At 52.9% G+C, this 27,945-nt stretch overlaps 1 protein-coding gene across 3 annotated transcripts; it reads left to right on the top strand.

The window, feature by feature from the left end:
• Window positions 1–1,754: 1,754 nt before the first annotated feature.
• On the top strand, window positions 1,755–27,945 carry FXYD6 (FXYD domain containing ion transport regulator 6). Of its 3 annotated transcripts, none has more exons than XM_067751156.1 (8): window positions 1,755–2,049; window positions 22,180–22,242; window positions 22,835–22,873; window positions 22,994–23,068; window positions 23,679–23,715; window positions 24,503–24,552; window positions 25,095–25,145; window positions 26,716–27,945. In XM_067751156.1, the coding sequence occupies exons 2-7, from the start codon at window positions 22,185–22,187 to the stop codon at window positions 25,121–25,123; spliced, it is 288 nt and encodes a 95-aa protein (XP_067607257.1). In that variant the 5' UTR covers window positions 1,755–2,049; window positions 22,180–22,184; the 3' UTR covers window positions 25,124–25,145; window positions 26,716–27,945. The 3 variants fall into 3 exon arrangements, with proteins under 3 accessions (XP_067607257.1, XP_067607256.1, XP_067607255.1); XM_067751155.1 differs by having other exon boundaries at window positions 1,914–2,049; window positions 22,838–22,873; XM_067751154.1 differs by lacking the exon at window positions 26,716–27,945 and adding an exon at window positions 26,465–26,698 and having other exon boundaries at window positions 1,914–2,049.

The raw sequence follows: 27,945 nt of genomic DNA, 5'->3' as shown, positions 1-27,945 counted from the left end.
GCTAGATGTGTTTATTCCTCCCCTAGAAGGGAGCCAGGACTCCCGCTAGAACAAACTTGTGTGTGACTTCATAGCTGTGTCACCCCAAACTCCCTCAGCTGTGCCTCTGGATGGACTGGGGAGAAGCACATTTCAGGGGCAAGCCAAGGTCCTTCCGCACGTGAATGTAGCCCCGGCTGCCCCTCTGCGGCCTTTCACTGCTAAGGGGCATCTGAGTAATTTGGCCAAACACCTTGGAATTCTCTGGTAAGACAAGGGCTGGTACTAACAGGTGACTCGGCTTTGGAGTTCTGACCCCTGGCCTGTCTTTCTCAAACAGACTTTCAGACCTGGGTTTGAAGTGTCCTCACCGGGAGGAACTCCGAGAGGCAACACAGTGAGATGCTGGCAGGCAGTCCTCAAGGGCGTCTGCGAGGGACTAATCTACTTGCCCAAGGACATGGGCCTAGCGAGTGATTTTCAAAGGCACCCAAGGAACTTCGGGACTGGGCCAGAGAGACGTCCACTCTGTCCAAGGTTCTGTGCTCATGGAGTCCAACCTGTCCTCTCGAGGGTTCCCCACTCTTTCTCAGTGGCCATTTATGGCTTCCACATCTGTGCGAAGCCTTCCGGAATCCATGTATACTTCCTGCTTTGGGGTTTTGAGACTGGACCATTCATTAAAATAATTCAATCTAGGGTTCGAGCTGGAAGGGGCCTCTGGATTATCTAGCCCATGTCCTTCATTTCACAAATGAGAAAACTGAGGGCCAGGGCTTGGGGTGTTGAGGTAGGGCTGGGTCGCTTCCTGGCAGTACCCAGCGTACTAGGGTTCCGGGTGTGTAAGGAAGTCCCTGCGGCTCCTCTCGGGCTTGGACAGTTACAGCCTCTCTCAGGAACCGGCCCCCTCTCCCCCACCCCCAATCCTGTCGATCCCCCTCCTGGCTCAGGCTGGGCAGCCTCATGGCCGGCAGCATGGCTTCCTGGCTACCAACCGAGTGGCCAGCCCTTGCCGTGTCCGTGGTTTCTGCCAGTGCCTGGCCTCGGGCCTCGCAGCGACTGCCGGCTTACAGAGCGCTCGCTCTGAGCGCTGGGTTCAGCTCCCGGGGGTCAGGGTTCTCATCGCCGTTTCACATGGAAGGAAACTGAGGCTCAAGTGTTCCCTTCAGTGCTGTGCTCAAGGTCACATCACAGGTGCAGGTGCGGAGCTAGGATTTAAATCTGTTCATTAAGTTTGTCGTCTCGAATTTGGACCTGAGGAGTGGACTGGGGAGGGGGCGGTACTGTGAGCCGGCAGGAGCAGGACGAGGGGCCCTGATGAGGGGGATCTGGGCAGCAAATCTGTGGTTCTAGCGAGCCCCCGCCCTCAGCAGCCCCCCTGGCTCTTGCTGAAAATGACAAGTCCGGCCAGAACCGGCTCGCGCTCCCACGACACAGCCATTCATGCTTTAGGTGCGCATCCCACTTCATTGTCAAGACTTCCAATGAACGTGGGTTGCTGTGTCTGGTGCTGGGTTGTTTTCTCGTATTTTTCCGTCCCCCCTCCCCCCCTCCCCGAGTTTACTATTTCGGAGAGACACTTAGCTCTGTCATCGTGTTTGTCTCGCTCCCTCCCCACCCTCAGCAGAGGAAAACCAAAAAGCCACAGCTGGCGGCGAATGCGCGCCGGCGCTGGCCCGCGCCCTCGACGGCGGTCTCCTGTTGCTTCTCGGAGCGGCCCGCCCGCCCTTTGAAAAAGAATCTCTCCCGCACCCGGGAGCAGCGGCGGCGCGCTCCGAGGAGCCGGCGGCGCGCGGCGAGCAGGAGAGGGTCTGCGCGCGGACGCCAGCCGGAGGTCGGCGGACGGTGACATCGCGCTCGCCGGAGCCCAGCCCCGGCTGAGCTCCCGCCCACCACTCCCCACCCCTGCAGGACGCGCCTCTCCAACAAGCCCCAACCCTTCCCAGCAGGGGAGGCGGGAAAAAAGCGAAAGCCTCGCCCACAGCCCTGCCCCCAGCCCCGCCGCTCCCAGGCTCCTCTGGACTCCGCGCATCCTCCTGGGATTGTCTCGGAGGGGACCGCGCCGTGCAGGTAAGTGGCTGCGGTCGTGGCAAAGTTGGGTTCTTCTTCCGGAGAGGGAGAGAGGCTGGGGTGGGGACAGATCGCGGGGCACCGGGATGCTGCCAGGGTTGGTTTGTTTCGGTGGGTGTGAGCGGTCCTCGCCGGGCAGCTGTCGCCTGGGCCGCGGAAACCGGGCAGGGGATGGAAACCCGGAGGTGGTCGTCGGAAGAGAAGAGGGGCTGCCGAGGGGAGGCAGGCCGTGGCGGTGGGAGTGAAGGTGTTCTGGAAAGGGGCTTGCCGCTACCTGGAGCTTGGGGCTACGGTTTTGGGAGAAGGGGAAAGGGCTGCTCTCCGCTGTGTCCAGGGGGTTTTCCTTTGTTACTTGGAAGCTTGGACTCTTTAAGTGGAGTGTGCGGAGGTGAAGAGAGGGAGGGCGCCGGCTGTGTGTGTGCACACATAACCATACAAAATGGAACTTGCTGGCTCGGTGCTTGGGGGACAGGGAGAGCTGGGGCTGGGCAGTGGGCGCTGGGAATGGGGGCAGATAAGGAAGGCTGATTCCAGGGCATGGGGCTCATGAGAGTGGCTGCCATCAATTTTCCTCTCCTCTCGTCTAACCAGTCCTAGCTTCTTCCAGGGGGCCCTGACCGCCCCCCCCCCCCGATTCCCTCCTTTCCTGGTACCCAGCCCTCTTTCCCCAGCAGGGCTGGCCCTGGCACAGCCTTCCCCATTGTGTCTCTTGGGCTTCCATGGAGACTTGGAAGGGCCGCCTGGGGCTTCTGGCGCTCGCTTCTGGGCTCTTACAAGTGGTGGCGGGTAAAGGGAGCACCCGACGGTGGGAGCAGGGAGCAGCCACACTGGAGCAATGGGCCTGGCTAGGCCCCTGCTGCCCACCTCCAGACACGGTGGGCTGTGGCTGCCGGGGCTTCTCGCCACGAATGGGGCCTCTGTCTCCACTTGCTTTGTCTCCTTGGCGTTGTGCTCTCTGGCTGGGCCCAGATTTCCAGGTTTGGAGATGGATCAGTGGGCAGCCCACGTCCTCTGTTGAAGGATCCCTCTGTGAGGGCCCAGTACCCTCATACTGTGTATGTGTGGATATGTATATCTGTTTCCGCAACTTAGCCTTTTTCACGTGACCTGCCCGGTAGTTGCCATAGAAACCCCTCTTCAATTCTCAGCCTCCCTCCTTTTCCTGCCCATTCTTTACCTCCATATCTCCTCCCCTCCCCCCAACATGGTTGCCTAGATACTGGTTATCCCTGACTTCTCAGAGTAGGAGACTCTGGAGAGCTAGCTAGCTCCCAGCTCAAAGTGATGTGGCCCCTACCCCATCCAGGCCCCCCAACACACAGTACGCATCACAAACACACCCCAAACATATGCACACTTGCCACACCACCTATACACTCACACACACACCGCACATCCTACTTGCCACACACACTGCATCAACACACCACACACACACATATATCATACCACACGTACACCACACAACACGCCGAATACACCATACATATACCACACCACAACACGTCACCCCCAATGCCACACGTACAGTCTGTCATCGCACGGTGTGTGCTTTCACACATACCAGCAATAACATCCCATTGCTTCCCCAACACACACGCAGTACTTCTTCGCAGTAGGTCTCAGGCTGGAAGAGAGAGGGCAGTTTCCTAGCTCTATGCCAAGGAGCATGTAGGGGAAGGCTCAAGACGGCCAGAAGGAAACACCTCCCCAAGAACCCTGCAGAAGAAGGTGGAGAGGAATGCACTTCCAGATGTCCTCAGAGGGCAGCCCCTCTCCTAGGTGCTAGATGCAAGAGGCTGGGCATGGACCAGAATTTAAATCTCTCCATGGCAGCTTTCTACCTGCCGTGACCCTGAGAAAGCCTGAGGCTCCTGGCCCCTCCTAGGAGGCTGGACTCTGCTGCTGAGTCTTCCTGCCTAGCAGAGGATCAGGCAGCTCTGGGACCAGCAGGAGGCTCTGAGCCTCCCCAGAGGAGGGAGGAAAAGTGTGACTGTGTTTGGAGAGCGGAGAGCGGAGAGCAGAGAGGGCAGGGAGAGGAGACAAAGCCTGGATGGGGGCTGGGAGGAGAGGGGAGCCAGAAAGAGGAGCCAGGTGAGTGTAGAAAGTGTAGGTAGGGTGATGGCAGGGAGGAGGTCCAGGCTATCCTCCCTCCCGCAGGTACACTTTCCTGCTTTCTCCTTGGCTCCGCCAGCCACATCTGTGCATCTAGGAGAGGAAGTGGGTTTGCAGAGGGCTCCTGGATTGCCAGGGCTTTTCTAAGACCTGTCGCTTCTCTAGGGGTCCTCGTGGTAGTCACCGGAGGCAAGGGTCTCCTTCCTGGCCGCCTTGTGATCTCTGGACTGACTTAGGCCCCATTTCATTCAATTATTCAAGGAATTGTTTTAAGTACTTACAATGTGTTCATTGCTAGGGCCATGAGGGTGAGAAGGAAGACACAGTCCCTGACCTCAGAGTCCTAGATTTCTCAGAGCCGGAAGGGGAACATCCAATCAGGACATCACGTAGATGGGGAAACTGAGGCTCGGGGTCACACACCCAGCTGTGGCTGAGGCCTCTGACTCTTTAGCCAGGATTTGTGACCCCCATACTTCCTGTCCCACATCACTTGCCTTCTTTTCTTTATTGCCAGCAATCCTCTGGGGACCAGGATCCCTTCCAAAGTGTGGGTGCCCTAGTGGGTGGGGAGCCTGCTCCATCCTATTTTCTGGGAGAATGTGGCCCGGAGAGGGGCCAGGAGGAGCACTTCCCTAGACCCTGGAAACTCCCCACAGCCATAGGGAAGCCAGCCCACCAGACCCCCCGTAAGTCAGAGCCCAGCCCTGTTGGACCTAGCTGGCTGCCATCTGGGTGGCAGACTGTGCCAGGCAGCCCCCAGGACTCACTGTCTGACAAATCACCCACCAGCTTCTGCCTGAACACCCTGGAGGAAGCAAACCAGTCATGACAGGCACAGCCCCTGGAGGCAGAGAGCCTGTAGCAGAAAGGCTGTGAACTGGAGACAGACCCAGGTTGTAGTCCTGGCTGTGTTCCAGGGGGAAGTGCATTCATGACACAGATATCCTTTAGGATACAAACTGGGTTTCTGGCAAAAGTCAGAAATGGTTTAGACTGATCTCAAGCAGCTGAAAGCCTCCACGATTTTAGACCTCTGTTTCCACATCCGTCAGCAGAGGGGCTAGATTTCATGATTTCTAAGGCATTTCTGCCTCCTAATTTTTATAGATTGTACAGTCTTGAAAGAGATCCCTTTTCTCTCCGGGTGACAAACTGTACTCATGATTTCATAACACAGGGTTGTAGCTGAGCTGAGCAGGAAAGGGGCTGGTTTCCGGTCACTCCGGAGAAGGCCTCCCCTTTCGCCCCGTGGGCCAGGAGATGCTCAGGCAGCTCAGACTGGGCTTCTTTCTCTCAGGCTGCAGTAGCCGGTCCCCCTGGACACCATGTGCACCTGGTCTCTTCTGCCAGGATGAAAACTGGGGCTGGGTGGAGTCTTGGGAGATGTGGTCTCTGGAGAGGATGAGGTCCAAGGCCATCATTTGCTGGGTCTATGAATCCTCTGGACGGAGAGCCTTGGACCAGCTGGAGAGCATGACGGGAGGTGCCGATCAGGGTTTTCTGTCTCTAATGAGAAGCAGGGTGTCTCTGGCCAAGACAAAAGCTTGGAACCAATTTGGCATCATCTTCTCTTCTCTGGAATGGGAAGGGGGAGGGGCCCTCTGACCTGGGAAAGTATGAAGTCAGCTTGGAGCTCACACAGGAACACACTTGTTACAAAGATGCGCGGGGGAGCGGGGCTGGGGCCCTGGGAACCAGGCTGGGACCATGGGAAGGTGCCTGCTGAGCTCAGAAGATCTGATCTGAAGCCAGGGATGAGGGAGGAATGACAGTGCCCCCCATGCAGCTGGAGGGCAAAGCCAGGCCTGGGAAGGGACAAGAGGCGAGGTCTTAAATTCATACAAGCCATCCCTTGAACAAATGTTAACTGAGTCCCTCCCCTATGCCAGGCCCTGTGGGCTTCCCAGGACCCACAGAGCTGTGAGAAAGTCAGATGCTGGTTTCATTCACCGGAGCCCTCCTGCACCGGTAGATCCATCCATTAGCCCTGTCCCTCCCTCTCTCCCCAGCTGACCTTACCCGCACCTCCCCTGGGAAGGCCCTGCAACGTCCTTCTTCAACAAGCAGGGCTCCACGCTTGCTCGTGTGTCGCTCACACTGGCACACACTCTCCCCTTCTCACACATACATAATCTCCGTACCTAACACACAGGCATGAGCTCACAGGTTCCCGAGCACCCTCTCACCTCACCCCGGTGCAGTCTCTCACCCAGACCATTGTGACCGCCTCTTCCCTTCCACTTTCTCAGCCCCCATCCTTTTACCACTGACCTTGTGGCCCCATATGTCCGATCTCTCCATTGCCCTTTTTTTAAAAAATTTTTTTTAAAAATTATTTGTTTTATTTATTTATTCATCTGTGGCTGCATTGGATCCTCGTTGCGGTGTGCGGGCTTCTCACTGCGGTGGCTTCTCTTGTTGCGGAGCACGGGCTCTAGGCACATGGGCTTCAGTAGTTGTGGTATGTGGGCTCAGTAGTTGTGTCTCACGGGCTCCAGAGCGCAGGCTCGGTAGTTGTGGCACGTGGGGTTAGTTGTTCCGTGGCATGTGGGAGCCTCCGGACCAGGGGTTGAACCCGTGTCCCCCGCACTGGCAGGCGGACTCCCAACCACTGCGCCACCAAGGAAGCCCTCCATTGCCTATTAATGAGGACAGGTACTTGGCACTGGCCCTCGAGGCTCTCAGGAACTCGGCTGCAGCCATCTCTCCAGGCCCCTTCTCCAGATGGTCATCCTGAGCCTTGCACTTCCTACCCTCTGCCTCCACTCAGGCCCTAACAGGAATGAGCTGAGTAGGGGGTAGCGGCCTTTGGAGACGCACAGACTTGGGCTGTAATCTGGGTGCTGACGCTTCCTAGTTTTCTTAACTCTTCTAAGCCTCAGTTTTCTTATCTGTCAAATGGGCATGAGGTTTGAGCCAGGGGTAAGCTATGTCAAATGCTTCTTGGTGCCCAGCATATGGTAAACACTCAGTAGATACTAGCTGCTATAATAATAACAATAGTAATAATAATGACACATGGTTATTATTAAAATGACATTGTTGTTGTTATAGCATCCTTTGAGGCTTCTCTCCAGTGCTCATTCTTTCAAATAGCTTTTCCTAATTCCAAGTAAACAGACAAGCTTTCCTCTTCCTGGTACCCGTGAAATGCTGGGTTGACTCTTCCCTTAGAGTACACGCCTACCGAGCCTTCATGTAGCTACTTATGTCCACACCTGCTCCCCACACCTGCTCCCCATACCCGCTCCTACCTCTTCAAAGGCAAGGTCTGTTTTTTGCCCCACACGGGGCCTGGCACAGTGTCAGACATGGAGAAAGCCCAGAGACCATCTGTGAACTGAACATATGTGGGAAAAAGTCCTCACCCACCAGGGCACGGTGAAAGCCCACTTGTCCCTCTAAGCTCTCTCCCACCTGTCACTGCTACCCAGGTACCCACCACACATACCTGAAGGATACATTCCTTTATGTCCATGTGTCATTTCAGTCTGCCTGTTCCTTTGGTAGAGTCTGAAAACTAAGAGTCAGACCCTATCGGAGGTCTGGAGGTGTTTAAGAGCTGAAGGCGATGGAAGGAAGCTTATTCATCACAGCGTTTTGGTGATTGGGGCTTGACGGAGACCTGGAGAGCTGGCTGGAGGAGGTGGGGGCAGGGGAGCACTGAGAAAGTTTTAAAATTCCTTTAAAATTCCACACAGATCCTCAGGTTATTCTGGGCTTAGATTGGATTATGACTAAAGGCATAACGATACTGAAGCATCCATTCATTCAGGCATGGGCATTTACTGAGCAGCTACTATGCAAAGTGTTGGAGCTTCAGAGATGCCTAGAATGTGCCTCTGCTTCCAAGGAGCTCACAGTCTGATGGGAGAGACGCACATGGTCGTGATGGTGGTACCTGGAGACAGGCGTGGGCCTTGGCTCTGTGGGAACTGGGGCAATGAGGCGTGTGGCAGGAGGGAGGAGACAGTGCATTTCCCGAAGCAGAGGTCGGGTAAACCTCCACGCAGGCGACGGGACCAGGTTGGGCAGGTTTCCAGGTATGCAGGCCCACGGGTCAGGGTGCATCCCTGTGTCATTTCTACCCTCAAGACAACGTGAGCATAGACAAAGTGCCCTGTAGGTTCAAACGCGCCGCCCGGAGCTGTGCTTTCAGAGGAGGTTGGCTGTTGAGCGGAGGCTGGAAGGGGCAGGGACTGTGGTCTGGCTGTGGGCAGGGTTACTCGGGCCTGGCCCCTGGGCCTCTGGCCGCTGCTCCGAGTTTCTGTTTCTGCTGCTAGGACTGTTCGTCTGGCCTCTCTTGAATGGGCCTTTGTCAGTAGGCTGCCCACCATCCAGACTCCCCGGAACTGGACTGAGATCCCCCGGGGGGCAGGGGCACGGGCCCCTGGGCTGGCAGGTGGCAGGCATAGTCCCGCTCCCTTACTCACTCTGGACAACTGTATCACCGGCCTGTGCTGGGGTTGGCCGCACAACGCTGCCCTGTGTGCCTGCCTCTGAGGGCTGTTGGGACAGCCCACAGGGTGATGTCTGGGATGGCGCTGCAAAGACGGTCATAGTCGGCAGTGATGGGGGAGGGGGAAGCAAGGCCCTCTGACCCTGCTGGTGGGCCAGCTTCAGGTCGCTCCAGGGAATCTTTTTAGAAACCAGGCCTGTGTTTGTGATTTGTGAATTCGGTGTGTCCGCTTCTAGGGAAAGGGTCTTATTTCTTTTTGTGGTCAGGTCTTTTCTTCCTTTGCCTCAGAAGTAATCCCACATTAAAGATAAAGGTGCCTCCGAGTTAAAATAGTAAGTTCTCTGTACGTGATAAAGCAGTTTTGTCCCTCCCATGCCCCCTGTGCAGCCGGGTTGGATTGGGTCTGGGCTCACGGAATGGGAAGAGCTTTGAGTCATGGGGACCAGCGGGCCCAGCCTCCAGCCTCCCAGCTGTGGGGTGCCCTCCTCCCTGAAGGAAGGACGGTGGGGCAGACCCAGGGATGGGGCTACACAAGGGGGCCCTGCCAGGCCTGAGGGCCCTTGTGATGAGAGGGGTCTGGTAGGAAGGGGCCACCCTGGTGGGTGTCAGCAGCGATGATGGGGGCCAGAGGCCCGGCCCTGCTTGTAAGGAGGTCCAGCTGCCCTGGGGCAGTGCAGAGAAGTCAGTAAAGTGACAGCAGCCACTGTGAGCCCCTCGACCTGTGAGAATGTCACCACCCTCTGCTCTCTCCTGAGTCCCAGGCTTTGAGTTCTCTCTGCTCTTCAGCCCTTCTCTGGAATTTTATAGTTAGGCTATTAAAGAGAATAATTTATGTTTATGCTTATTTGATGAGCGTTTAACATGCAGATCAAGGGAACACGTTGCATGTTCCTCTGAAGGGTACAGGTCCATCAGCAACCTCTGGTTGGACCCAAAGCACTTGTTTGAAAAGGCAGCTCTAAAAGCCTTTGCTGGATTTTGGCTCTGGTCTGAACCAGAAGCCCAGCCCCTATCACAGAAACATCAGACACCACCAGCAGAGCACAGGGCTCCACACCGCTTGCCAGGAAGGTGAGCATGTGTGGTTGGGGAGCTGTTTTGTTTTAAAATGAATTAAAAATGTATTAAGTTATTTTTAATAGACTGTTTAAAGAAAAATTTTAGATTTACAGAAAAACAGAACAGCTAGTACAGAGAGTTCCAATATAACCCTCCTGCACAGTTTCCCTGATTAATATCTTACATTAGTGTGGTACATTTGTTACAATTGATGAAATAATATTGATATATTATTATTAACTAAAGACCATGCTTTATTCAGATTTCTTTAGTTTTTCCCTAAGGTCCTTTTTCTATTCCAGGACCCCATCCAGTTAACCACATCCCATTTAGTTGTCGTGTCTCCTTAGGGTCCTCTTGGCTCTGACAGTTTCTCAGACTTGCCTTGTTTTTGATGATCTTGAGAGTTCTTGAAGAGGACTCGTCGGGTATATCGCAGGATACCCCTCAATGGGGATTTAGCTGACGTTTTTCTCGTGATAAGACTGGGCTTATGGGTTTGGTGGAGGAAAATCACAAAGGTAAAGTGCAACTTTTATCACATCAGCACGATTCATCACTGTCGTTGTTGACAGCGCTGGGTTTCCAGTCCCTTTTAGTGCCCCCACTTCAGCAGGGTTCCAGGGCCTGGTGATCAGAGCTGTGTTTTCCACTCCTCGAGACAAACATCGATCTGTCAACCAGCACTCGCCGGCTGTCTGCACCGCCCCAGGTCTTACAAGTTGTGGAGTAGCACAGAGAGCTTCCAGGCAGGAGAACCTTATTAAAGAGAGCATTAAACCAGAATGTGCTGTGTGGCAAATCAGTGCTAATGACAGGTCACAGGCTGGAGAAAGAAAGTCAGCCCGTGGGCTGGAGTGGCAGTTGGACAAAGACAGCATTTTTCAACCTTGGCTACACGTTAGAATGAGTGGAGAGATTCTAAAAATTACTGATGCCTTGGTCCCACCCCCAGAGTTTAGAATTTGATGGGGCATAGTTGATCCCCATTATTATTATTATGAAAAAGCTCTCCATGTGATCCTGAGGTGCAGCCAGAGCTGAGAACTGGAATAAACAGGGGAGGGAAGGGCATTCTAAGTGGAGGGAACAGAATATACAACGGCCTGGAGATCAAAACACGCGTGGCAGGGGATGGGAGTAGACCATCTTAGCTGAAAGTAATGGGAGAAAATACTGAAAGGGTAGAAAAGGGATAGACTTAGAGGTATTTATATGCCAGAATAAAAAGTTTTGATTTTTTAAAAAATAAATAGAATATGGAAGCACCATGATACACTTGAGTTTGGGAGAGAAGTGATCAGCATACCAGCAGCCCAGGGGCGCAATGATGAGGGTCTGAACTATAGAGCGAGCAACGGGAGAGAAGACGATAGGGATAGCGCAGGAGTCAGCGTGGCTGGGACTTTGCCACCGACACCACGTGGAGTTCGGCAGGCGGGGAGGAAATCCTGTGAACTCAGTTAAGACTGTAAGCTCCATGAGGCAGGGACTGTGTTGCTGCAGCTCCCCCAGTGATGACTACGGTCCTGGGCAGCAGTAGGCCATCAAGAAATGTTTGTTAATTTGGTTACTGGAAGGATAATGATGCCACTCTTTCCAAAATTACACCTTGCTCCAAAATTATCCTCTCTTCTCCACCAATTTCTCCACCTAAGTGCAGGCGGATCTCAGCTCTTTGGAAAGCAATCTGATTCAATAACTCAGGCCGAGATATAAATAACTGTTAGGAATGTAAGTATTTACCTTTTAAACGAAGCATTTGGTTGAGTTAAGAACTCTCTCCTTGGGAGAATGTTGTGGGCGTGGATATATTTTTGAGTAGGGGTGGTCTTTATTTCAATTCTACACCCTAATCTAATTCTGAACCATACCAGAAGAGAAGGGGATCTGCAGCTTGGCAGTCTGCTCTGAAAGGCTGTCCGTTGCTGGGCTGGTAGTTCTGTTGGCATCGCCTGTGAGCTTAGCTCCAATGGACAGGATGCCCTACAACTGGTCTGGGATGCTGTGTAGCTCCCTGCATACATACACTGATGTTCTGCTAGGCAGAGAGCATCAGGGTGCCCAGCAGCTGCTGTGGGGAGACTGGGGAGGGACAGCAGGGACCGTGGTGGTGCTGAAGCTCAGCTGGGAGCAACGGGAAGACCTGTGAATAGCTGGGGGCCAGCGATGGCTGAAGGATATGCCAGGCCTCCTCCCGCCTCCTGAGGGGCTCCAGGGTCCCAGCCTTCACATCAGTCGTAGTGGACAGAATAGAGTTGAGCAGGAAACTGTGAAAGGGAAAAAATGACAGAATACATGCCAAAGTTAAATAAAGCTATTTAATTTTATTTGGGTTATTCTCTCACACTGGTTTTTCTCCCCTGGCCTGGGTAAGAACACTCCCGTCCAATGAGCCCTGCATGGTCTTGGGTCAAGGTCAGCATTTTGATTTCCCTTAGTCCCCATGCATTGCCACATGTGCCAGGGAGGCAGCAAGGAAGAGTGGAAAGGGCCTAGCATGTGGCATCCACAGAATTAGGAGCCGATGCCAGCTGTGCCATTGTTAGCTGTGGGGCCTTGAACGAGGCAACGTAACTCGGAGCCTCACCTTCTCTAATCTGTTAAATGGCAATGATATCCAGCATCGCCTGCAGTTGTGATGTTCCTTTGAGCTAATGCTTGTGAAGTTGCCTGGTGAGTCGGGTGTCTTACAGATGTTTGGTGTTATCAACATCACCACCATCACCCTCATCAACCCCTTCAGCCACCGTGGGCAGGTAGCAGGAGCAGGGTTGGGTGGAGCGTACACAACACCATCGGTCCCCCTTTGTCTTAACGACAGCCACAGGTACACTCGAGGGTCTGGGGCTGTAGGACAAGAGTCTCTGCGCTGATATATCTTGCCTCAACCTCCCTTAAATCCAAGAGGCAGGAGGACCAGGGTGCACAGTATCCCAGTCTAGCAGAAGTCTGCTCGGCCCTGCCCAGCAGGCTGCTTGGACAGCAGAGACCCTGTGTCTTCCACTGGGCAGCTGTCCTACAGTCAGGGAGGGGGATGAAATGTCTTCTCCCAGGAGCTGCAGCTGTCCGTTGACTCTCCTCCCCACGCCCTGCCCAGGGGCATTTTCCCTTCTCTGCTCTTTGGAGCACCCGTGTGACTGGGGCAGGCAGGGTATGGTGGAGGCACACAGGCAGCCAAGGATGGAGGCCCAGCTGGGGCCTCATGGGGAGGGCTCCCAGCGTGGAGCCTTGCTTGATGTTTCTACAAAGCCGATTTCTTTTCTCAGCAGTCTCCGCCTCTCCTTGCTTTGTCACCGTGTGCATCTCTTGCTCAGTTTCTGCTGGGAGCCCCTCCCCTTGGCCAGCCTCCGTTCTGTCCTGCAGACTCTTCCTTTCTCTTCCCTTTGCCTGCCTGTCTCGCACTTCTCTTTGGGCCCCTCCCCGTTCAGCCGCTCTTCCTCTGGGGTTTCTTTCCTCTTCTGTCTCAGGTCCTGTCTTGCTTCTGTGTCTCTTGGTAGGGGCTCACCCATGTGGCCCCGTCCCTGCTGTCCCAGGCAGATCTGAGCTCCCCACGCCACTTGTTGGTGGCCCTGGGTGATGCAGCCTGTTTTTCTGGAGGCCAGTGGCTCTGGGGAGCCTTTTGCATCTGTAGAGCCCTCCTCTGCCTGCTTCCTCTGCGGGCTGAGGCCTGTCCCCCGCCTGTGTTGGGAAGTGAAAGGGGGCACCCGGGGCCTTTCCCCAGCTGTGTTCTCTGTATCTCTTCCCCATTTCCCAAGAGAAGCTAGATAATAAAGGTGGAAGCTGAGGAAAGAGTTGGGGGGATGGTGATAGAATCAACAGTTGACACTTAAAAAGCAGTTGGTATTTACCATGCAGAGTGCTCGGCTGTGACATGGTATCTCTTCATCGCAAATGACCCAAACAGCACTGCATCTGCCTGGGGGCAAGGCAGGGATTACCGGTTCATAGAGCCGGCCGGCCTGTGGGATGGGCAGAGCAGCGCTGGGCTGAGAACAGATGAGCTGGAGCACGGTCAGCCACTACCCTGTCCCCATCTCTTCTCCCTGCTTCTCTCCCACGGGCTCTTCACCTGTGAGCTGCTGCCTGACTGCCCCCGCCAGATCCCCCCACCCCCAGATTTCACAGCTTGGCTGCTTTGACCCTTCTTCCCTTGCCTCCAGACGATGTGACAGCCCCTGGGGGAATACCGAAGTCTCAAACCCAGTCCTTTTAGCAACAAGGGAGGGGCTGTGATTGGCAGCCCCCAGTAGACCTGTAGCTTTGGAGTGGGGGAGGAGCTGTCTCCCCTCCAGAGGGGAAGGTGTGGGCAATTAACTGTGCATGCACAGAGGCTGGTTCATCTAATCCTCCCAGCTCCTGAGATGCCTGTTATTGTTCCTGTTTTACAGTTTCAGAAGCAAAGGCTCTGAGAGGTAGAGTGACTTGTTCAAGGCCCCAACGCCACCGGGTGGCAGAGAGGCAGGATGGTGGAGTGGTTCAAAGCGAGGACTCGGTTTGCAGGGCAGAAATAGAGGCACAGATGTAGAGAACAAACGTATGGACACCAAGGGGGGAAAGTGGCGGGGTGGTGGTGGTGGGATGAACTGGGAGATTGGGATTGACATATATACACTAATATGTATAAAATAGATAACTAATAAGAACCTGCTGTATAAAAAAATAAATAAAATAAAATTCAAAAAAAAAAGCGAGGACTCGGGAGCAAAGACTTTAGACAACTTGCTTAACCTTTGTGTCCTCAGTTTCTCCATCTGTATAATGGGAATGATCAGAGCCATTTCCTAGAACTACTGTAAGGATTGAATGAGTTAGTACACGTAAACCACTTAGAACAGTACTTGGCATGCCATGAATGCCTAATAAATATTAGGTATTCTTATCACAGAGCTTCACAGTTTACAAAGAACCTTCACATATATTATCTCACTTGACCTTTGTAATAGCCTTGGAGTGGGCAGGGGAGTTGGCTGATCCCCCACTGCTCCCGACACCATGCTGTCACCTCTGACCTAATCAACAGCATAAATCCCATAATCTGTTACCAAAAAAAATCACCCTCTCCAGTGAACAGCTCTCTGTCCAACAAGGGAATAGAAATTCTCTTTTGGGGGTGAGCTGGCAGGCACTGTCCATGCCGCTGTCTCCTTCTCTCGTGAGTATGTATGAAGCCAACAATGTTAGAGGGCTTGGTTGGTAAATGTTCACCCAGAGGCAGGAACCCCTCTTTGCAGAGTTCATTTGATTCTCTCAGGGGGCTGAGCCTTGCAGCCTAAGCCCGCTGGACTGGGACAGGAGTAAGGAACAGAGTGGCAGTTGCTTGGGAGGTAAGCCCTCTGGGAGCAGCAGTGCAGGTGGCCCATCATGGCCCTTTGCCCTGAGTGGGTGTGAGCCCTCCCCTGGGATGTGGGGCTGGGCGGGCTGGAATCCACGACTCACAGCAGGAAGATTACCCTTCCTACCCCCAGCAGGGAAGCAGACTGAGCTGGGCAGAAGTTTGGGATCCAGCTCTCACTCCCCAGGGGACTGCTCTTCCTCTGCCTCAATTTGTTTCCCTTTAAAATGGATTTGATGGTAACACATATTTCACAGGCTACTTTTAAAGATTAAATGAGAATGAATACTTAAAGTAGCAGAAATAGCACCTGACCTGTATGCTGCTTATCGTGATTATTATTATCATTTCTTATATCCAATCCAGGCCCCAAGCTAGGCTTCAAATATGGGCTTCCCATCCCAGAGTTTTCATTTCCTCTCATTTCCGCCAGGGAATTCTCCCAAGATGGTGTTCTCATGGAGAGCCCAGGAGCCTGGCAGTGCTTCTCTGCTCCCCGCCTCACTGCCCTCGTCACCCGCATTCCTAGAGGTGCCGTGTCTTCTTTCCTGGCTCCGGCTGGGCTGCCCGAGGGCTCTCGGGCATTGCTCAGCCTTCCCTGCTGCCGTCACTGTGCTCCTCTCCTCCGGCCCTGGCCCGCCCACTGCCCAATCCCAGCAGACCAGAGCAGTAGGCAGGGGCTGGAGGCGTGGGTTCTGGGCCCGGCTCTGCCCCTGACTAGCTGGACGAATTGGCTGCAGCACTCCTCTTGGGGCCCCAGTCTCCTCAAATAAAAAGTAAGAGCTTTCATCTCAGTCATTCGAACTCACTGGCATTCTGTGATTCTAACTCCGTCTGGCAAACCTCAGATCTTGCGTATATCCTGTTTATATACAGTGGGATTTTCTTTTAACCAGCTTCTTTGTCGCAAAGGTTTGGATACGTCATAGGCTAAATCATACAATAACGTGTCTAGGGTAACCTGTTAGCCTAAACGTTGGGGCTCGGGCGTTCTGTGACCCCATAAAAGGCTCCCTTCTGGCATGTGCTGTCTGGAGAGGGGGCCTCATCTTTCTCTGGGGATCCTGCCAGTACCCAGGCCTTGATGATACCCCTGGGCATGTTTTTGATGGGCTGAACCCAAAGGAAGGCAAGCAGGTGGGATGGAAGGGATGGGAGGTGAGGCCTTGGGGGCTGAGTGAGACGGAGATGAGGATGAGATAATGATGTTCCACTGTAATTTGGAGCCTATACATTTGAAAGGGAGGTCATTTCTGAGTTATTTTCACAATAGAACTGGGTATTCTGATCTACCTCGCTGCTGCGTGTAATCAAAAATAACATAGCATGATGCTGGATCATCAACTAGTGGCTTCTCTTTCTGAGCAGCTTTACCCAGCAATTATGTGAAATTATGTGACTCAGATGGAAAGATAATCACCGGAGAAACTCTTCTGATTGCTTTTCTCCTGCACATGCAGAAAAGCAAGTGTGCAGACAGCAGAGAGATCAGGGAGGAAAATTAACATGGATGTGCTATTGCCGCCCAACGTGTCAGCTGTTTACCAATGTAGAGATAAATGAGAGCATGGAAGGGAGCAGAAAAATGAATGGAAAATCAATCCTTTCTCAGGAGATGCTGCCGAGGAAGCAAAATGTGACTGGTTCCATTTTCTACATGGGGAGGATGATCTGAATGATCTAGAGTTCAAGACTCCCCATCTAACAGTGATGATTTCGCCAGAGCCCCCTCCCAGGGAGCCAGGTCCTCAGGCAACCCCAGGTAGGGGGTCCATGACCTCACATGCACGGGAAGCTAAGGTAATATTCCCGAACGTCCTCTCCCAGCTCCACCCAATTCTGCCTTGCTTTTCCGTCCTCCAAAGATCCCTCCCTCCTTTCTTCCATCTACTTCTTAAACTCTGTGGCCTGGAAATGAGATGTACCACTTCTACCACCTCTTAATCTCCCCCTCCCCCTAGCCAGCCCCAGGCAGCCCAGCTTCCTTTCTGGGATAAAGGAATGTGTGGGAACTGGGAGGGTGTAGGACACAGAGGGGCGGCTGTGTGGGAGGGAGGGAAGGCAGAGAGAGAGTCTCTGGTGCATCAGTGAGAGAAAGGTGTTTTGTGTCCCGTCAGAGGCTCTGTATGTGTACATGGCCACTCGACTCGAGGGCAGTGCCAGGGGTACCAGCGGGATTTTAAAAAAATGGGTGTGGGGGTCCAAGAGGCACCCTGAGGAAGCTTGTGCTGAGGTGTGGCTGGTATAGTCCAGGCCTGGGCAGCAGCTTGACCGAGCGAAGTTGGTCCCTTTTCAAATCTGTAACAGTATTTCTTTCAGCTCACTGTAACTTGATCAGGAATGTTTTCTTTAGAATACAAAGACAGGTCTTTACTCTTTAGCCTGGCATTCAAGATCTCTAGAGGCTGTCTCCCAAGTGTCTTACCAGAATTCTCACCACCCACACCCTCATGCTTTACACAACCCGATTATTCACTGTTTTGGAAGGTATCTTACTCTAGAAATGGCAAATACTTTGCAGATGGCTGTCACGGCCCCCTCCTGCGCTATGTAGACATTACTAATGGATGAAGGCCCTCTCTCCTGCCCCACTTCATTCAGAATCCTTCTGAGGAAGCCACTAAAGGTGGCCACTTTTTTTGTTTTGTTTTTAATTTATTTTTGGCTGCATTGGGCCTTCGTTGCTGTGCGTGGGCTTTCTGTAGTTGCAGTGAGCGGGGGCTACTCTTCATTGCGGTGTGCGGGCTTCTCATTGCGGTGGCTTCTCTTGTTGCGGAGCACAGGCTCTAGGCACGCGGGCTTCAGTAGTTGTGGCACATGGGCTCAGTAGTTGTGGCTCAGGGGCTCTAGAGCACAAGCTCAGTAGTTGTGGCTCACGGGCTTAGTTGCTCTGCAGCATGTGGACCAGAGCCCTGGACCAGGGCTCTAACCCATGTTCCCTGCATTGGCAGGCGGATTCTTAAACACTGTGCCACCAGGGAAGCCCAGGTGACCACTACTGAATGAAGAACCTTGAGGTTCCACTTGAACCGAACTTGAACTTGAATACTATTTGTTATCCCCGCTTCCCATTTTCCCTTCTCACTGCCTTTGCTCATGCTGTGTCCTCTGCCAGAATGCCCTTCCTCTTCTCTCTTCTTACCCCTGTCCATCAAAATCCCATCCTGCTTTCAAGGTTCAGCTGGAATGTCAACTCCTCCATGGAAATGTCCCAGGTCTCCTGTTGTATTCCCTGCTCCCCTTTTCCGTGCCCTGCTGGCTGAACCTTGAATGTAGTCTCTGCCTTTTGTGAAGCTCTCTTCACATTTGCTGATACACCAGAGCCCTCTGCTTTCAAACCTTGCCGCCCTGTCCTGTTCACCTGTTTATCCCTTGCAGAACCCGCTATCGTATAACCCCGTCTAGGAATTCAGTGTGTATGTGTGTGGGGGATTAACTTGAACGTGAGCATCTATGGAGGTGATTGGGGGGAGCTGAGGGGAAGGTGTAGCAGTGACTAGTGGCCTGGAACCCTTGATATGTGTCCTTCCTACTCCCAGGAGGGGCCCTGCTCGCCTAATAACCCCTCTCCTGGCTAGAAGAAAGTCCCAGCTGCTACTCCTGTTCAAGGGGAGGGGATTACACAAAGGTTTGAATACTAGAAGGTTGGAATTATTGGGGATCACATTAGAGTCTGTCCACCCAAAGGGTGAAATTATAAACAAAAACTGAGTTTACAACTAATAGATCTTCATTAAAGAAAATTCTAAAAGATGTTCTCTGGGAATTAAGAAAATGGCTTGATGGAGGTCTGAGATTCAAAAGGAATCACGAACAAATGAGTTAGTAAATAAGTTGTATTAGTTATCTGTTGCAACATAACAAATTACCGCCAAACTCAGTAGCTTAAAACAACAAACGTTTGTTATCTCACACAGTTTCTGAGGGTCAGGAGTCAGGCAGCAGCCTAGCTGGGTGGTTTTGCTCGAGGTCTTTGATGAGGTTGCACTCAAGCTGACAGCCAGGGTGGCAGTCAGTGAAGGCTGGAGAACCTGTTTCCAGGCTCACTTCCGTGGTTCGTGGCAGGCTTACTTCCTAGTGGGCTTTTGAACTGCGGCTCTCAGTTCTTTGCCACGTGGGCCTCTCCACAGGGATGCCTGAGCATCCTTAAGACATGGCAGGTAACTTTCCCCAGAGCAAGCGATCCCAGAGAGAGAGAGAGCAGGAAAAGAAAGCTGTGGTGCCTTTTATATCTAATACTGGAAGTGACATATCAGTTCTGCCATATATTATGGGTCACACAGACTAACCCTGGTGCACTGTGGAAGGGGCGTATACAAGGATGTGAATACCAGGACGTACTGGGGGCTCGCTTGAAGGCTGGCCACTATACACGTGGGTGAATCTAAACAAATGTTCTTTCCAAGAAATAGAAACACTAGCGTCTGTTTCATAGGATTAAGAAAAGAACTGAAAATTGGTACAGTAATAGCATATATATCATGAAGGGGGTGATTTGTATTTTTCAAGAAGAGTATTGTACCTAATAACTATTATACATTTTAACTTTAGACTTTTAAAATCTTTGTTAAGTTGAATACTGTTTTGGTCTGTTCAGAGGCTGCTATAACAGCATACCATAGACTAGAAGGCTTATAAACGATAGCGATTTATTTCTCACAGATCTGGAGGCTGGGAAGTCCAAGGTCAAGTTGCCAGCAGATTCAGTATCTGACGAGGGCCTGCTTCCTGGTTCATAGACAGCGTCTCCTCACAGACCCCTCACATGGAAGAAAGGGCAAGAGGGCTTCCTGGCGTCTCTTTTAGAAGAGCACTAATCCCATCACGAGGGCTCCCCCCACTACTAGAGCACAGGCTCAGTAGTTGTGGCATATGGGTTTAGTTGCTCCATGGCATGTGGGATCTTCCTGGACCAGGGCTCGAACCCGGGTCCCCTGCCTTGGCAGGCGGATTCTTAACCACTGTGCCACCAGGGAAGCCCTGGTTATATAGTCTTAAATGCTGATATTAGAAAACAAGAAAGGCTAAATATTAATGAACTAGGCATCCAACATAAGATAAATCTAAAGCAAAAAACAATAGAATAAACTCAAAGAACCTATAAGGACATGTATTTTATGATACTTTTATATGAAATGTCCAGAATAGGCAAGTCCGTAGAGACAGAAAGTAGATTAGTGGTTGTCAGGGACTAATGTCAGGACTGGGAGAAAGGCAAAATGGGAAATGACTGTCAGTGGGGACCCGCTTTCTTTTTGAGATGATGAAATGTTTCTTAGTGCTGATGGTTGCAGTTTTCTGAGTATACTAAAATCATTGAATCATACATTTTAAAAGGATGAATTTCATGGTATGTGAATGGTATCTTAATTAAAAATTTTTTTTTGAAGAAGAGCAAGGGACTGATTAAAAATATATATTCAGGGTACTGTTTACTTTTGGGAGTAAGGCAGAGGGATGGGTTGGAGGAAAATAGAAGTAAATGTAGCAGTACGTATAAAGTTCTAGTTCTTAAGTTACTTAATGGGTGTCTCCTTTATGTTTCATTACATGTGTGTTATATATTTTTTTTAAATTTTATTTATTTATTTATTTACCTATCTTTGGCTGTGCTGGGTCTTCGCCTCTGTGCGAGGGCTTTCTCTAGTTGCGGCGAGTGGGGGCCACTCTTCATCGCGGTGCGCGGGCCTCTCACTGTCGCGGCCTCTCTTGTTGCGGAGCACAGGCTCCAGACGTGCAGGCTCAGTAGTTGTGGCTCACGGGCCCAGTTGCTCTGCGGCACGTTGGATGTTCCCAGACCAGGGCTCAAACCCGTGTCCCCTGCATTGGCAGGCAGACTGTCAACCACTGCTCCAGGGAAGCCCACATATATTTTTGTACATATAAAATGTAATGTGAAACTTAAAAGAAATACAAATATTAAATGAAGTAGCATTGAAGGCAAATGACTGCCTTATGAGAAACGCTCCTTGAATTGGGAGTCCAGAGTTCTGGGTCTGTGCCTTGGCCTGACCCTGGATGGAGCTGTTCTGACCTCTGCTGGCTGGGAGGTGAAGGGCAGCTGGGGGCTGCTGGCTGCGGGGCCGGAATGGAATAGGGCGTGAACCGACAGAGCAAGCATGGTCCTGGCCCCTAGACAGTGTGCAGGGGGTTAGGCCGCTGCCAGTCTCACCCCACTAAGAAAGAGGAAGCAGCCTTGGGCTTCGTGTTTCAGGTTTCATTCCCCTTTCCTCTCTGGCTCTTTACCACATTCCTTTAATTAAGCCCAGGAATGAGGTGTGTGTAACTGCACCGAAATCCATCCCTGGGAGGGACCAACCGGCCCTGCCCTCTGCCTCCATCCAGGGGCCACTGACCCCAGAGACCAGGGGCTTGAGCTCACGAGCAGAAGTCTCAGGCCCTTTCTGGGGAAGGAGAGACCAGGGCGCCGATGCTCAGAGAGCATGTCTCCGTGCTCCCTTTGTTTAATCAAACCACCTATCTGGAGGATTATGAACTAAAGTCTATAGGAAGAGTTGACCTGGGCACTCTGGAGGGGAGAGCGTGAGGGGTACCTTGATGGAGAGCTGTCAGCATTTCAGGGTTTACTCTAACGAGTCCAGGAAACAGCAGGCCTTCCTCCCCAACCCCTGGCTTACCTGCCCCATTTAATCTGATAGAAAGAAGAACTTCCGCCAGTGGGTCTCAGTTGTAGGGAACCGGGCCAGAAAGTCCCAGACATCTTAATGAGCTAGAGATGGCCACATCTCTAGGTGGCCCAGAGAGGAGGACACAGGTGATGTGATCTCCCAAGCCCTTGGGGTTTTATGACTTTGGCACCAGAGAGGCAGCCGGGCAGAGGCATTCCTGAGCTGCGTTGGGATCCAGACTGCGCTACTCGCTACCATGAGTGCCCTTTCACCTCCTTAACCTCAGCCTCTTCACCTGCGAAATGGGTTGGTCGCAGTGCCTGCTAGTTGAACTGATTCTGTTGTAATTGAACTCATGCGTGCAGAGCACTCCATAAGGAGTCTATAAACGTCAGCTGCTTTGGCTCTGTTGTCTGACCTCACACCGTGTGGAGAGAGCTCAGAGTCGGGGTGGGAATCCAACTGGGGCCCTGAGGGTTGGAGTGGGGAGTCTCCTACCCAGAGAGTCATTTTCCTCCCTCCGTCCCCAGACGCCATGGAGGTGGTGTTGCTCTACCTGTGCGGCCTGCTGGCCCCGGCGGTCCTGGCCAATGGTAAGTACCCCTTTCTGGTGGAAGGTCCAGGCCCTTTGGGACACTAGGGTTGGGGGGCTCTCAGGTTCTACATGTCTGACCAGCTGTCCCGCCTTTAGTCAGCAAAGAAAGTCCTGGAAGGCAGCAGCTAACACAGCCCCTATTCCAGCCTGCCCACCTCTCCCCATGGGCTCCAGCCCTCAAGCCCACCAGGTCCCTGTAGACTTTTAACCAGAACTTTGGGAGTCAGCCTTGTACATCAGTCTCTAGATTGTGCAAGTCACGTGTCCTTCCGTGGTCTTAGTTTCCCCACCTATAACAAGAGGAAAATAGACCCTGCCTTTTGATGATGACGTAAGGTACAAAGGAGCAATAAATGTGGATGCTGTGAATGCAGACTGATTGGTGCTCTGAGCTGCACCTGCCTTTGGCTTCTAGGCTGGCCCTGGCAGGCAGGCCCACCCTTCCGTGCTTCTCTGGGCATCCCTGCTTCGTGGGCCCTGTTTCCCAGGAATTCCTTTGTGGGGAGTGAGGCCTGTGAGACAGGGTAGGATATTTGGGAATCAGGATGTGTAGCTGTCTCCCCCTTGACCACACCTGTTTGTTTTTCTAGCAGCTGAGCAGGAGAAAGAAAAGGACCCTTTTCATTATGGTGAGCAGGGACAGTGACCCTGGGTGGGGAGGGGGAGGCACAGCCCCGTCCAGGGGAGGGATGGACACGCTCTCCCTGGCCCTTCCCCTCTTTCATCTCTCACTCTTGTTCCTCTGGCAGACTACCAGACCCTGAGGATCGGGGGATTGGTGTTTGCTGTGGTCCTCTTCTCGGTGGGGATCCTGCTTATCCTAAGTAAGTTTGTTTGTTCCTTTGTTCACTCTAAGGGCAATGTCTGCAGCTGTGAAGTGAGTGGGGAACGGTGTAAGAGACTGGCGGTTCTCTTTTCTGGAGAGGGAAGGAGCCTGTCTGTCTTCCTAGTTACCTCCAGGGCCTAGTACACTGCTGGGCACATAATAGGTGCTCAGTGAAACAGTGAAGAATGAACAAAATAAGTGCTCGATGAAAACAAGCACAGATACGAAGGGGCGGAGGTGGCTGTCCCCCTGCTGTCCCCATCAGGGCGCGAGTGGGGGAGTCACAGGAGAGGAGACAGGGGCTGTCTTTAGAGTGCTCCAAGGGGTGTGCCCCTGCGTGTGTTTCCCCTCGTGAGCCTGGGCTGCATGGAGCTGTCTGCGTTTACATGGTCAAGCAGACAGTGGTGCTGTAGCCATCCAAACTGCTGACGGTTGAACCTTGGCCGCCGAAGAGCCCTGCTCCAACCAGGGATCGCCGCATGCAGCTGTGCAAGCCGTGCAGTGCCCAGGAGTCGGGGCTGCTGTTCGCACAGTCTCACAGACTCACTGGGCAGCCCTGCTGTGGCTAAGGCAGGACATTGACCTTGGATGGTTTCTTTGCTTTTCAGGTCGTAGGTGCAAGTGCGGTTTTAACCAGAAGCCGCGGTAAGGATGCCATGGCTGTGGACATCTGGGGTGATGACGCTAAGAGGGGACAGGGAGGGGCCTGTGGTGTGTGACCCCAAATGAGTGTGCTTTTGGATTCTTGTCTCAGAAACAGGCTGTGTGTGTTGGGGTAGAGGTGGAAGTTTTGAGGATTGTCAGACAGTCTTTGGGGCAGAGGAGAGGTCAGAACATCAAGGGTTAGCCCATCCTTCCTTTTTCTGATGTATGTGTGGGGTGGGGGAAGGGGGAGAAGATGCTGGATCCTTGTCTGGAGGCCCTTGAGTTGGGCTTGGGAGAAGGGAAGCAGAGGGCCTCCGGGCCTCTCCTGAGATCTGTCTCCTCTCTTCAGGACTTGTGACACTGCCCTGTGGTCACCTGCTCATGAGGTTCTTTGAGCTTTGTGGAATGTTGGGCTTCCTTTCGCCCACCCTCTACCTCCACCTAAGGGCACAACCCATTAGTCCACCATGGTAACCCAGGGCAGCGCTGGACCTCAGGAGTCCAAAGTCTGTGGCAGGACACAACCCAAGACCCCATGCAGCCCTAGGCCATCTCTTCCCAGTACTTAGCTCTCTCAGGGGCCGACATTGAAGGGTACCTGTAAGTTCCCCTGACTACATCCCCTTTGGCCCTGGCCTCCCCCGCCCCATGAGCCCCATGGTGGGGAATGATCCACTATGACTTGGAGGAGAAGGATCCTAGGGCCCTGCCCCAGCAAGGTGAGTGGCGATGCTCTCTGGGTTTGCCCTGGAGACCTCTGACGGGCTTGCATTTCATCCTCTTGCAGGGCTCCAGGGGACGAGGAGGCCCAGGTGGAGAACCTCGTCACTGCAAATGGTAAGTGTCAGGACCACCCGCCCAGGTGGGATGGAGGGAATGGGCAAGGGTTCTCCTACAGCTTGAGGGTCGGGGACGGTTGCCAGGTGCCGTCGTCTCTTGAGAGCTGGCCGGTCAGACGTGCTTGCATAGTGCCAGAGTGGGGGGTCCCCAGGGCTCTGCTGTGCATCGCTCCCTCCCCTCCACCAACAGGCTGCTGCTCCTGAGGGCTGCTGTTTACAGGGAATCTTCTTAGTGTTTGGCATGATACAAAGTGCTTCACTTCTCATTTAATGGGCGCACAGCCCCTCGGGGTAGGCGTCGCTCTCCACATTTTACAACCAAGGGACTCAGAAAAGTTAAGGAACGTGCCAGGTTCTCTAACAAGCGAATAACAGGACAAGGATCTGCCCCAGGTCTGTCTGACTCGAAATCCACATGAGTCACCTTTGCTGTGCGGGTCAGGTTCCCCCCAGAGACAGGCACAGTCACGGCTGTGGCAGGGGGTGGCCCGCTGGGGTGAGGGGTTCATGCACTACCCTCCATTCTGGTTCTCTTTCCAGCAACGGAGCCCCAGAAAGCAGAGAACTGAAGTGCAGCCCTCAGGCACAAAGGTAAGATGCTGTCTGCCTGCATCTTCCTGTCACCATCACTGTTCTGACTGAAGTCCGGCCGAGGAGTCATCAGGGAAGAACTGGGCTAGCTCTTGCAATGCGCCCAGCTTTTATTATGAGCTGTGCTCTCAGGAGGCTCATGTCTGAAGGGTGATGAGACAGACGGATTGAAACCTCCCAGGTGTACCACACACACACAGAATGAGCAGTCGGGAAATAGAGCTTCCGTAGCAACCCAGCAGTCAAGTTGATAGGGTGCCATCCTAGCTACCACGTGGGCATGACTTGGGAGAGAATTAGTCAGTGAAATACTCCTAATGTCAAAGTAGCATAAAGACAATGGCTTTCAGTGATGATTCAGAGAGTACCTTCAGGCCGCTTTTTAAAGTTAACATTTTAGTCTTAAACTTTCCAACCCTACGTAAAAGTAGGGAGAATAGTATATGACCCCCCCCATACCAGCATTATCAGTTCTTGACGTTTAGGGGCGCTGTTTTTAGTTCTATTTAGTATCCGTTTCCATTGTTCATTATATCAACAGTAATGCAGGAAAGTAATAAATGCTGCCACAAACACAAACTCACTCAAGCCTGCCAGAAGATGTAAGAAGGACAGGTAGGGTTTAGCCCCATTTTACAGATGAAGAAACTGAGGTCAGACAGAGTAGCCATACATATAGTAAGTAAGCGGCTGGAACTCGAGCTCAGGGCTTTGTAGTTGAGTGCTGCGTCTCACTACACCCCTCTGCTCCTGCCCGTCTCCCTTGGTAACATACCCTGGAATATACTGGGGCGTGGCGGGGATCAGTCTTCTCTCAGCTCACTTCTGCCTTTTTTTCCACACAAATAAGGGATATACTTTATCCTAAGTCGTAAGTTAAAGGAGATTTCTGGATGTAAAATGCCTGGCACGCCAGCTTTTACCATCACGGTAATAACACAGGGCACTTGTGGAGCATTTGAATTCTTTCCTAAGGGTGGGCAGAGTGGGGCTCATTACCTCCTGTCTTCTAGCTGGGCCTCGGGAAGGTTAAAGATGCCTCAGTTTGACGTGGCCATAGATCCAATCCAGGAGGCAGGCATCCCAGCTGCAGCTCGGTGTTCTGTCTATGTCATGGCAGCTGGCAGCTCGGAATCTGGGGAGCGGTGTGGGAAGGCTCCAGGGAGAGAGCCTTGAGCCAGCAGTTGTCTTTTTTTTTTTTTTTAACTAGAACTTCCTCGGAAACCCTGTTTTCCTGAGTCTCAGGACTGTGAGCGATTCTTGGAGGTGTCCTGAGATAGAAATCCCGGGTTTAACAATTTCCTTTCCACATCTACCAGGTTCCATCCCCCTGAGAGAGCCCTTCTCCTGAGCTCCACGCCCTCCTCCACCTTCATCTCCTGGCCCTGCTTCTCAGGCTCGTCCTCCTTGATTTGCTGAGAATAAGGCACTCAGAGTGGGTCTCATCTTGGGAGTTTCCGTGGGCAGAGGGTCTGTCCTAATTAATGGCTGGGAGACGAGCAGGTAAAGAGTTTTGAAAGGAAGCCAGAGCTTCGTTTTAATTTAAATTCTCTCTCACTTCAACCTCCAGAACCTGAAGGCAGCTGCTTGAACCTTTAGATGCAAATTCTGATGCTTAAGAAAACCGGCCACTTCAGCAACAGATCTTTCCCCAGGAGAAGCCAAGAACTTGTGTGTCCCCCACCCTCTCCCCAACCCCTCGACACCTGTCCTCAACTTGATGATGCAACCCCTGCCTCCCTGCCGCCTGTGGTCTCGTCCGCCTCCTGTGACGTGTGTCTGTGTGTGTGTGTGTCTGTCTGATGATGTGGTCTTTGTGGCTGCTTGTTCGTGGATGACATTGTATCTTAGTGAACCTGGCCCCACTTTCCCGGGCAGGAGCTGAGCCATGTGGCTGTCAGCTCGTCTCTGCTCTCCATGGCCCCATCACCTTCCACTCCCGGGAGTCTGCTTTGTCCCTAAGAGGCCAGTTCCTTCTCTTGATTTACGGGTGGATGGAGGGGTTGGGCACGGGCGGAGTCTCCGATCGGCTTGGGACTTGGGAAGGTTTACATCACCTTCGTGATCCTTCTACATGGCCCGTCTTCACTCCTTTTATAAGAACCTTGCTTCCATATTTGTCCCTGGACCAAGTCTGTTCTGAGGTCTCTTGGCAGTGGGAGGTTCCCAGCAAGGAGCCGATGAGCCCGCTTTGCCCTGGGGCAGCTTCACCCCTTCCCTGGTGCCCATCTGCCCCACCTTACTCCGCCCCTGGGGAACGTGCCCCTTGCATATCTTCTCAGCAATAACCCCGTGGGCTCTGGAACCCCACCCCCTTCTCCAGCCTTTCCTGCTCCCAAGATGCCCATCTATAGCCCAGCTCGTCTGGACTCAGACTCCTGTCCCTGGACTGAGGCTCTGTCAGGTGATGGCTGAAGGGGTGCATTCAGCTGGGGCCGGTGCTCTGGGGAGGGGCAGCTGGGAGAGCAGGGGTCCTTTGCTTCTCTGTCCACATCCCACTGGCCAGGCAGCAGCGGGGGCTCCTGCACCCTCTGCTCGCCTGTCGCCGGCCAGAACGGCAAGTGCAGCGGCTGTGCTGCGGGTTAGGGACCCGGCAGGGCTCCGCACAGCCCTGCTGCAGGGGGAACAGCACGAGGTCGAAGCTGGTGAAGAGAGTGGAAAATCAGACCCCGCCCCTCCCGCTCATCGTGTTCTCGTGGAAACTAACCAAACCGTGCCGCTGTGACCAGGACTGCTGTTCTCTGTGTCGTGATCTCTCCTCAACAACGACGAAAAGGAATAAAATACCACTTGTTTCCTA

The sequence above is a fragment of the Pseudorca crassidens genome, chromosome 9 (assembly GCF_039906515.1).
Source record: "Pseudorca crassidens isolate mPseCra1 chromosome 9, mPseCra1.hap1, whole genome shotgun sequence".
Taxonomy (NCBI): domain Eukaryota; kingdom Metazoa; phylum Chordata; class Mammalia; order Artiodactyla; family Delphinidae; genus Pseudorca; species Pseudorca crassidens.
This window is presented reverse-complemented; position numbering and strand designations above follow the sequence as displayed.

Coding starts and splice junctions, on each gene's coding strand:
- FXYD6 (XM_067751156.1), top strand. CDS start 22,185: ATGGAGGTGGTGTTGCTCTACCTGTGCGGCCTGCTGGCCCCGGCGGTC. Junction 22,243..22,834: donor CCCGGCGGTCCTGGCCAATG/GTAAGTACCCCT, acceptor TTGTTTTTCTAG/CAGCTGAGCAGGAGAAAGAA. Junction 23,069..23,678: donor GGGGATCCTGCTTATCCTAA/GTAAGTTTGTTT, acceptor TTTGCTTTTCAG/GTCGTAGGTGCAAGTGCGGT.